This window comes from Parambassis ranga, chromosome 21 (assembly GCF_900634625.1).
Source record: "Parambassis ranga chromosome 21, fParRan2.1, whole genome shotgun sequence".
Lineage (NCBI taxonomy): Eukaryota > Metazoa > Chordata > Actinopteri > Ambassidae > Parambassis > Parambassis ranga.
Window position 1 is genome coordinate 3,253,123 of NC_041041.1, and position 10,574 is coordinate 3,263,696.

The window sequence follows — 10,574 nt, forward strand, 5'->3', positions numbered from 1 at the left end:
TTTTCTGAATTTTCTTCTTTCGCTCTTTTGGTGCGTAGGATCCACAACGTGCTAAAGGGCATTCCCGATGACAGAGATGGGCTTTTTGACACCATCCAGCGCTCCAAGAACCACTACCAGAAACGGGCCTATCAGTGCATTAAGTGTATGGTGGCCCTCTTTAGCAACTGTTCTGTGGCTTACCAGATACTACAGGTACGTTCACTCACAGATGGAGACAGTTATGTCCATGCAGAGGGACAGCTCGGGTTTTGTGGCCAGATTGAGATGGTTTGAATTTATGCAGAGGAGGGATAGTGATTATATTGGTAGAAGGCTGTTGGCAAAGGTCAAAAGGAAGGCTAAAGAGGAGATATATGGATGTTCTATAAGAGGGCATGAAGTTAGTTGGTGTTAGAGAAGAGGATGGATTCAGTTGGGAACAGATGATCGACTGTGGTGACTGATGGGAACAGCCGATGGTAGAAGATGGGGTCATGTAATTGCAGAAGGCATCGTAGCTCTCATGTAGTGGAGTTAACATACTAGGATATAACTAACACAGGTACTCCAGCACTTCCTGGTGTTCAGTGTCTTTTACTTGCTTTAGCCTGTCCATCCTCTCTTATGAGGAAACACTGACATGATGATTCCTCTTGAGTGTAGGACAAGTGTTTCCTGAAGCACTTAGAATGAATTATCTTCATCTTCTGGGTGGTTTTTAGCTTCACAGTTAGCCAAAGCATAAGTTACCTCTTCCTTTTTTATTTACACCTTGTGTTGCACTACTTTAATGTGATTAGCGATCACAGTTTTATCAGTTCAGTACTTGTTGAAGTACTGAACTGAGCAAGAATGATTTGTTTAGCAGCACAGATTGACACAAAATAAATCAAATTAAACACCTAATTATGAACAAATTGCTCCTACGACATCTGCTAATCAGCACTGTTTGTCTGTATTTGTGTGTACAGAGTAATGGCGACCTGAAACGAAAGTGGACATGGGCGGTAGAGTGGTTAGGGGATGAACTGGAAAGGAGGCCATACACAGGAAATCCCCAGTATACCTACAACAACTGGTCCCCTCCTGTGCAGAGCAATGAGACCTCCAACGGATATTTCCTGGAGCGTTCACACAGCGCACGTATGACACTGGCCAAGGCCTGCGAGCTCTGTCCTGAGGAGGTAATGGCTCTGATATCTTAACCCTTCATACACACAGCCACACAGTATGTTGCAGTCTGAGGATTGTTGCATAAATATGACTTCAACACAACAAATCAGTGAATGGCATTACATGACCCACTCAGGTGTGTATGTGCGATAAGCTCTTTAATGGTTAATGCATAATTTTCTCTGTCTTATATATTGTTATTTTTATTTATAGCCAAAAAAAAAATGAAAATACTGAAGTCACAATACACACGTTTTTTCACTTGTATATTTTTTTTAATGATGACAAATCCAGTCAAATGACACACTTCTCCTGTAATATTCCATACACAGCTCAAGTGTACTCAGGGAAGCCCAGGGAAGGTCAGTATTCCAGGCACCACAACATAAAGGAGGGAAAAAACAAAAATCTACCTAAAGAATCAGCAGAGAAAGCATGGAACACATGTAACACTTGTTTAGTTTCAAATGCACAGTTTCTGCCTTTAGCTTAGTCAGAGGCTAGACACACACACACACACACACTCATGTATACATATGAGATCACCACCACCACACACTCACTCAACTGGCTGTGATGAGACAGATTGTGACCACACACACTAATGATTGTTATAGTTAAAGTTAGCCGGCCTCAGCTGAAATGTGTGCATAGTGTAACTGGCATAATGCAGCTGCAGACGGTGAACAGACCGTTCCTTTCTTCTTCTCCTGTTGACAAGGTGCAACAGTGCAGACACAGCTGCCAGCCTTACATCTCAGGGTGTAGGTTTTGCTCCCTCCTCAGCTTCTGAGTGTGCTGCAGCCAGCCACCTGCATCCCTGCAGTATGTCAACATGCTGGTGTGCTATTAAATCACTTTACCATTGTTACACCTTTGACTAAAGTTAGTTTGATATGCATTGAGTAAGAAAACGATGAAAATCCTGTGAAAACTGCACACTGACGTTACCTACTAAGCAGCCAGAGGAGAGGTTCCTGTTCACCCTGTTAGCTTTGTTTCCAGTTTCATGCTGAGAGGGCTGCTCTCAGGTGTTAGAATCCACCCACACACTAATCTCATTTAAACCTCATTTACTTGACAGCGCAGAAGTAAAATTTGACTTTTCCCACGCAGCCTATTCACTGAAAAAGCTACACGTTATATATCCAAACAAATAAGCAGCAACACACTTGATGTTGAGGTGAAAATTCCAGTTTACCCTCTGATTCTGTGATAACGTTTTATCTCACATGTTACAGGAGCCTGATGAACAGGAAGCACCTGATGATCAAGACTCCTCACCGCCCGAGGACACCTCTCTGTACCCTCACTCTCCTGGAACCACACAGTTTCAGCAGGTAGCGTCTCGGAGTCCTGCTCTGCTTTTGGTTTGTTGTTTTTTTTTCCACCCTGCTGGGAATGCTGCATTGTTTGTACCTCACCTATATAAAGCACAGAAAAGCTGGAACATGGAAGTGGTATCGATTCCCGTAGTCAGCCCAGCATTGTCCATTAATGATGCCAGTAACCATGGTGATAATTTTTTTTTTTTTCCTTGAGAGGTTATTTCATGCCAGAGTGCTCACACAAGCTCATGTTTCTGGTCGGTTTGGGATAAAGCAACAGAGCGGGCGACTTCTCCGACTCGGTGTGCTTCTCTCCTGACATTTCAGTTTAAATAGCAAACATCTAAAATAGGACGACTTGTCTCAGAGCTGTGTTCCTCGAACAGGAGCAAATGGTGAATTTGTTGTTTTTTCAGATCTGTGGATTAAAGGTAGGGTAGGAGATTTGGAAAGTAAACACACGCCCCTTTCTCTCGGAGCACACCCTGAAGCCACGCCTCCCAATCACATGGACGCGCATCACCTGAAGACGAGCTGCGGTCTGTGACTTCGGCCATCATGCACGTACCTCTCTGGTGCACACAGAGCAGGAAGAGAGTGACAACCAGCCAATACTCCGCGCAGGGTCCACCCGGAGGATTGGCTGATGTTTTATAGCTTCCACAGATGATTCATATTCTTCGTTTTAATGCGAAACTGTCGAACTAATTGGTTGCTATCGGATTGTAAAGAGAAGTTACACTAATTTAACAAAAAGTGCATCAGAATGAAATCTCCTACCCTACCTTTAAATCTCATTTAGTGTCTATACAGTATACTCAATACTCAAAGCAACAAGACACAGGTTTAGCTGGATGTGCTCAGGTTGTGCTTTTATTGGTTTATGAGAACCAGAGAAATAAAAATAATGTTTGCTTTTGGTCACCTTCTACCTCCACCCTTCGTATTTGTCTTTTTAAGGCACTTCATGTTTTACATTTGATCCGTGTATCAGTGTTCTGGCCTGAGTTCATCCCCCCCCTCTCTCTCTCTCTCTCTCTCTCTCTCTCTCTCTCTCTCTCTCTCTCTCTCTCTCTGTCTGTGTCCTGAACAGAACAACCACCCCCATGGGCAGCCGTACACCGGGCCTGCTGCTCAGCACATGAACAACCCCCAGCGCCCAGGTCCTGCCTCTGCCCCGACTCCAGGCCCGACTCAGACCCCAACCCCAGGCCCAACCCCAGGCCCAACCCCAGGCCCAACCCCAGGCCCAGGCCCAGGCCCCACACCTGGCCCGGGCCCGCGAGCACAAGAGAACTGGGACGGGACAGAGGAGGTCGCCCCTGCCCCCACCTCTACCCCAGCGCCTGCCCCGCCTAAGGAGTAACGCCCGCCCCCCCCCTTCCCGCCCCCCATCCTCTGCTGTGCCTCGAGCCTCCATCGTCCCGCTCTCCTTCCTCTCATCCTTCGGTCAACAGAGCTCCTCGCCGGGCGCCTCTCTCTATTTCCCTCTCTTTCTCCTTTTTTTTTTTTCTTTCTCGGTCTCCCTCTCTCTCTGTGGGCCCAGGGCAGGGCAGAGCCAGGCCCTCCCCTCCCCTCCCCTCCCTTCTCCAGGCCACTTGACTCTTCCCCCCCACACCCCTTTGTGGGAGGTGCTCTTCCCTGGCCTGGAGCCGCCTGACCGTGTGACAGGGGCCTGCTGGCGGCTGCAGAGGCGAGGGAGTGGACAAGAGTTCTAATAAGGAAAAAAAAACACATTTACCCAGAGCTGACGATGCTGATGCGCTTGTCTACACGACGAAAAGGTGTACATAGTATGTTAATGTTTTTGACTGTTCAGATCCCCCCAGTACCATAACTCTGTATGGTTTGCTGTCGGGAGATGTTGCAGATATATGAGAAACAAAAATGGATATTATAAATAAGAAAAATTCCCAAAAAAAAGGAAAAAAAAACTGTAAGAAGACAACAACTCCTCTTTGTTTTATCACCCATGTTCAGCAGTAAAGTTTGTTCTACCATCGGACGGTTACTCGGTCATTCAACTGTAGAAGGACGCATTGTTATTATTATATTATTATTATTATTATTATTATTATTCTTAAGCTCCTTGGCAACCTTATGACCCATGCCAAATCAACACACGAGCTGTGGTTGGTTTTAGTGTGAGATATGGAATGATTGGGTGGACTTTAACGGTGTTCGGTTGATGTGAAAAAGCAGTGATGCAACATTGTTCTGAAACTCATTGCCTTTCTTTTTTTTTCTTTTTTTTTTGTTTGTTTGTTCTGGTAATTAATTCAATCCTTTTTGAAGCTCTAGTTAATATGCTGTAACATTTAGCATGGCTTCTCACCAGAATAGTGTAGCCCAAGGGAAGACTTGTGATCATAACAACCTGAAGCTGTTCTTAATCCACATCTCCAGAGAGGGTGTTGTTACCCTTAGGTTTCTTTTTTTTTTGTTTGTTTGTTTTTTTTTTTTTTTTTCTACTCATATTACCCTATCTTCAATGAGGGCGATATTTTTTTTGAACCAATGTATGAATAAGTGGCTTTTCAATTGCACATTATAATCCTCCAACTTCACATTCGGCAGTCAAGTTTCGGTGGGTTTAGACAGCTTAGCTTTCATCTATAGGAACTCTGAAAAAGACAAACGAACACATATGCAACAGGATCGCTGCACTGGGCTATCTGGTGTATAATAGACTGTGTGGTTTTGCTTCTGTCTCTTCAATAGAGCCTAGTCGTAGACAGACTCGTTGCCCATCGGCTTCCCTGTTTTTTGTTTTTTTCCCTCTCTGCCGTGTGGGGCCGGTCAGGTTTTTTGGCGTCCGGTTGCTGTTCGGGGTGAAGTGACATGATCCTGAACGCAGCTGCAAAAGCCTCACCCCCACTCTCCCCCTCCACTCACCCTTCCACTCGCTCCATGGAGAGTTAGGTCCCACAGCAGGGTTTTACCGTAAGAATAGCGGCTGGTTAGTCATGTTGCAACTTGAGCTAACTTGTTAATTCTGTAGGAGTAAAAGGTAAACATCAGTAAATACTGTATTTAATTGGTAACTTGAATGCGTGTATTTTTTGAATTTTTTTTTTTTTTTTTTTTTGTCTAAAACATACCAAATACTCCTGCAAATGAAAATATTCTGCCCACCGTATTATATTTAAATATTTTGCTCTTATTTTATAGAATTTATTTTGTTGTATTTCACTAAAAATAGAATTTGATTTAAGAGGAACATTTTTGTCCTTGTGTTATTTTTAAAGAAGATATTTGACTGTACAGAGTTCTGCGCCCTGTTTTTTGCCGACTTTTGTTTTGGCCATGGTGTGACGTTGAATTCTGGAGCTACAGTCGCGATGTGGACTTTCACTTTGTGAGGTTTTTTGTGCACAGAAATATAACAAAAAAAGCATTGCGCCCTTAGCAAATAAAGAACATGGAATCTTGCTCAGTTGTCTCAGTTTTAATTGTAGACATTTTGCATCCAGAGATTTTTTGTTATTGTCATTATGAACCGGATGTTTTGGTGTTTTATTTCCTTGTATAAATGAATCTGTCAGCTGTGATCTGTTGATTTTTGGCTCCATAAACGGTTGCAGTGAACCAGCATGCAGATCACCATGTTTGTCACGTATACCTGTGGTTCCTGTTTGTCTCCTCTGTGTTAAAGGTCTGAAGTAATGACTGGTTCAGTTGAGTGGCAGACCACATGATGACTTGACTGTGGACAGAGGTCAGTGTCTCAAGTGCTTTTTAAAAAAAAAAATAAAAAATATATATATATAAAACTCAGGCTCCCCCCCAGTGTTCAGACGTGGTACTGCAGCACCACCTCTGCACAGGGTCTATAAATAGATGTGACTTTCAGGACTTGTGTTTATTTTAATAATGCAACAGGTCAGAATCTGAACCAGAGACTTGAACTGCTCATATTCAAAGTTGTAGTTTAAGCTTTAAATTTTTCACCAGATTAAAAGAGGTTGATACTTGTTATACCTGAATGAAGCAATTAGCTTTCGGCCTGCACACCTAATTAACTAAAGCTGCTTTGTCTTGTTTAACTGATGTCTCTGAAAACCACACCGTGTCCCTCATCTAGTGAGTTTCATCTACTTTGAAAGCACTTTAGGTATCTGTACAGCGTTTGCTTATATAGATTCAACAGACACTGCCCATGTTAACACTGACGTGATCATTCTACTGCTCCAACTTCACCCAAAGAATTTATTTAATTTTTTTTTTTTTTTTAATCGAAATATTTGTGTATATGGAGTCGACACAAATCCAGTAAACAGATTCTTTTGGAACATTTTATTATCAAGACAGTCAGATTTAGTTCTCCTTCTCCTGGACGGTCTTTGTTCCGCGCAGTCTGCCTGTACGACGGGCAGCGATAAGACCGACCTTGCGACCAGCAGGTGCATCCCTCCTGATCGTTGAGGGTTTGCCAATATGCTGATGGTTACCACCACCGAAGGGATGCTCAACAGGCTGAAGGGAGAGAGGGGGGGAAAGCATTGTAAGAGAAAGCCCACTTTTCAAAACAGAGTCACAAAAACCAAGAGGTCCAAACAATCCTTATTTCGTGGGAAAGACAGATCCAAGCAAGCGCTCAGATGTGTGAGCAGGGCCTAAACAACTAATGTGTCTCCTCCACCATGTCTTCAGTTTTTAAGTACTGAGACCTTGTTGTCCATCACTGTGAGCTCAGCATCAGCTCCCACATGTCCCCCTGTCATCCCCCCACTAAACGGTGTCCACTCCTGTCTACTCTGCCTGTGTGGTACTTTAGATGGAGAAGTGTTGTATATTCGTGTTGACTTACGTTCATAGCCACACCACGGACACGTGGCCAGCAGTTCCTCTTGGCCTTGTACTTGTGGTAAGCACGACCGGCCTTCAGGATGGGCTTGTCAATACGACCACCGCCAGCAACCACACCTGGAGACAAGACAGTCTGGTTACATTCTGCAGTTCAAACATTCATCTCTAGAGCCCAGTTTCCAAAGCGTCTCTTACCGACGACAGCTCTGTTGGCAGAGGCGATGACCTTCTTGGCGCCAGATGGCAGCTTGACTCTGGACTTCTTGGTCTCTGGGTTGTGGGAGATGACTGTGGCGTAGTTTCCAGAGGAGCGGGCCAGCTTGCCTCTGTCGCCGGGCTTCTCCTCCAGACAGCAGATGATGGTTCCCTCAGGCATGGTGCCGACGGGCAGAACGTTACCGATGTTCAGCTGAGCTGTGGGACAACAGATAAACAATGAAACATCAGCGCCTTTGCAAATTACGAACAGTGCAGTACAGATAATCTTTTCTATACGCACCCCCCCCCCCCATCTTGATGACATCTTAGCACTGCACCAGCAAATCTCATGTATAAATAAGATCCAGGAAACCAGCATGAAGAGCAGACGGCATCCAGTATAGCTCAAAAATCCTGGATCAACAAGTTGAAAAATCACACCTTCAGGTATACCTCTGTATTCACTGTGCTCCAACTTTAACCCTTCACTCTCATGTCTGAACATACTTCTTCAACTACAATGTACACAAGACTTTAGTCCATAAAATCTGAGACTACACCTCTACAACAGGATTATTATTTTTGTGCTAGCAGGCCTTAAACATCTACTATAGTGTCCTTTTTACACTGAAAAAAAAACACGTCTGCCCATGAATTTCCTTTTTCAAAGCTTTATCGGATGATACAGACCTTCTCATCCTTATTCATAAAAATGTACATGCAACACCATTTAAAACATTCTGATCCTTTACCACCTTCAACAGTTAAATGACAAACAGCAGCTGTTGCTAAATCAATTCATTCTGTTCAGTTCATTCATCCTCCAGGTTTGTATTCTCTCCAGCAGGTGCCTGTACTCAAGTTAAAAGAAGCCTCAAACTGTAACAGTGTTGACTACAGTGTGTGGGGACACAGGTGCAGGAAACTGGGGCCAAACTCTGACCTACAGCCAGGAGAACATGAGACGCTGTGCAGCGGCCTTACCCTTCTTGCCGCAGTAGATGAACTGTCCAGTGTGGATGCCCTCAGCAGCGATGAAGAGCTCTGTCCTCTTCTTGAAGCGGTAAGGGTCACGGAAGGCCACTTTGGCCAGGGGAGCACCACGGCCTGGGTCATGGATGATATCCTGAGAGGGGGTTAAAAACAACAACAACCCTTTACAACCAACCCACCGAACACAGAGTCCTGGACCTTTTTTTTTTGAACCTGCCGTCACTCACCTTCACGATTCCCTTGATGTAACCATGGCGTTCAGCGAAGTCAATGTGACGGAGTTTAGCTGCACCTTTCCTGTGCTTGACGTGGGCTTTGAACACGGAGCCCGCACCTTTTCTCTGTCCCCTGATCACACGTCCCATCGTGTACTGAAACAGATGAAATAGAACATTAGGACCACATGAAGGGATCCCTGCATCGATATTTAACGATACAATTAGACTTACAGCATACAGACACTAAACAGAAACTACTTTAGCTAATGTTTGCAGCATGAGAGGAAATATTTAACATGTATTATGATTTCAAAGACCCTGACAACCTCAAGCAAACAAGCTGGTATTTGCCGGCTTGACATGTGAATGCTAGCTTAGAGGCCTGTCGCCAAAGGTACGATTTAATAAACATCAACATTTGTAAAAAATTAAAGTGCTCTAGAATGTGTAAAAAGCCTTAAAGCCGTACAGAAATTAACTTTCACTTAACATGTTTGTACAAAAACCCCCTCAAGCTGCTAAATAGTCATTAGCCTAGCAAGCTAACTAACGTTGTTTTCAAAGCGAACTGTATAAATGTGTCTGTGCAGTTTGTCGGAGTCAACTTTCTGTCCCATTGGACAGTTATGTACAAACTAAATGATCTTTTTTGTCTGAAAATGCCTCAAACACACATCCGCCGTGTGTGTAGCGGCTGCCGGCCTCTTAGCTGTTAGCACACCGCTGCTACTGCGCCATGTCACTAAATGAGCGACACACAACCTCAAAAATGCTCAAATTCAGATGTCTACAGTTGAAATAATTAACGGTTATTATTCTTATATACTTGTTACACACTTAGAAATGTTTCATGAGAATGGATGGCCTAATAAAATCACGATTTAGAACCGATTTGCAGACGGGGATCAGAAAGTAGCTGTCCTACCTAAACTCCGATGACGGAAAGAGGAAGTGCAAAGGAAAAACGGGGGGTTTTCTTCCGGAGAAATTGCCGAGGGGGCTGATGGGAAATTGAGGCGAAGCTACACTTTACGCTTATAATCTCAGTTTGGCGGTTTTTAAACTCATAAAAAGTCAAATTAACATTCTGAAAGTGTTAAATTTAATACTAGAAAAAAAAATTCAGAAGAAAAGTTGTTGCTGCGTGTTGATTCTGTTCATATTGCTTCAGGATGCTAAGTTAGCCACAGCAAGAGTATTAAATTGTGGCTGAAAAGAGTTAAATGCCAGTTAACAGTTCAGATGGTAGAGTTATTGGGTAAATGTATGTGAGAGAGAAAGTAATCTACAAGAAAAATCCTTTTTGTCAGACTGTGATAATCAGTGACTTCTGGTATAAATGGGCTAGTGACCGTTTAAGCTAACTTCATTTAGCCCACAGGCCCATCGGTTCTGACCAATCAGCAGCGGGCTGGCTCCGGGTAGATGATTGACAGGTGTGGTTTCACGCCCCCCCGTGATTAGCTTGTCATTTGGGCTGATTTCTTTAACACCGAAGAAGAAGACAACGAAGAAGAATGAAAAAAAAACGAAGAAGAAGAAGATGAAAAATGGCGGGCGGTAACACGAATGAACCAATGAGGTAGATTATCTTATTACTCCGTTTTCTTCAATGTTCTATGAGTTAAAATAAGAAGTTACGTTTTCTATGCAGTAAAATGGGACAGGACAGACTAAACGCGCTGGTTATACTCTCTCTCTGTCCTTTTTTCTCTCCTTCTCTGACACAGGTGGTTCACTGAGTTCTTCCTGTCTGGCCTCCTGCTGGGTGGTCTTCAGACTCTCATCTTTGCGCCTCAGCTGATCTTCCAGAGTGAGTAGTCTGGTTTGATTTTCCTCCTGGGTCTGGATGATCTTTTGCTGCGTGTCTGCC

At 43.8% G+C, this 10,574-nt stretch overlaps 2 protein-coding genes across 9 annotated transcripts in view; one reads left to right on the forward strand and one right to left on the reverse strand.

The window, feature by feature from the left end:
- The window catches only part of usp9 (ubiquitin specific peptidase 9), a 31,268-nt gene extending 25,353 nt beyond the window's left edge, over nucleotides 1-5,915 (forward strand). For 4 of the 8 annotated variants that reach the window (XM_028393834.1, XM_028393836.1, XM_028393839.1 and 1 more), the window contains 5 exons: nucleotides 39-195; nucleotides 954-1,166; nucleotides 1,488-1,517; nucleotides 2,397-2,495; nucleotides 3,577-5,915. In XM_028393834.1, coding sequence (XP_028249635.1) covers nucleotides 39-195; nucleotides 954-1,166; nucleotides 1,488-1,517; nucleotides 2,397-2,495; nucleotides 3,577-3,849 — 772 coding nt within the window. In that variant the 3' untranslated portion in view covers nucleotides 3,850-5,915. The remainder of the gene's footprint in view (nucleotides 1-38; nucleotides 196-953; nucleotides 1,167-1,487; nucleotides 1,518-2,396; nucleotides 2,496-3,576) is intronic. The other 4 variants (XM_028393838.1, XM_028393840.1, XM_028393841.1 and 1 more) reach the window with 2 other exon arrangements.
- Nucleotides 5,916-6,764: 849 nt separating this feature from the next.
- On the reverse strand, nucleotides 6,765-8,894 carry rpl8 (ribosomal protein L8). The gene is made up of 5 exons (XM_028393842.1): nucleotides 8,711-8,894; nucleotides 8,475-8,616; nucleotides 7,488-7,706; nucleotides 7,294-7,409; nucleotides 6,765-6,959 (listed from the first exon to the last, which is right to left on the reverse strand). The coding sequence occupies exons 1-5, from the start codon at nucleotides 8,846-8,848 to the stop codon at nucleotides 6,801-6,803; spliced, it is 774 nt and encodes a 257-aa protein (XP_028249643.1). The 5' UTR covers nucleotides 8,849-8,894; the 3' UTR covers nucleotides 6,765-6,800.
- Between the last annotated feature and the right edge of the window lie 1,680 nt (nucleotides 8,895-10,574).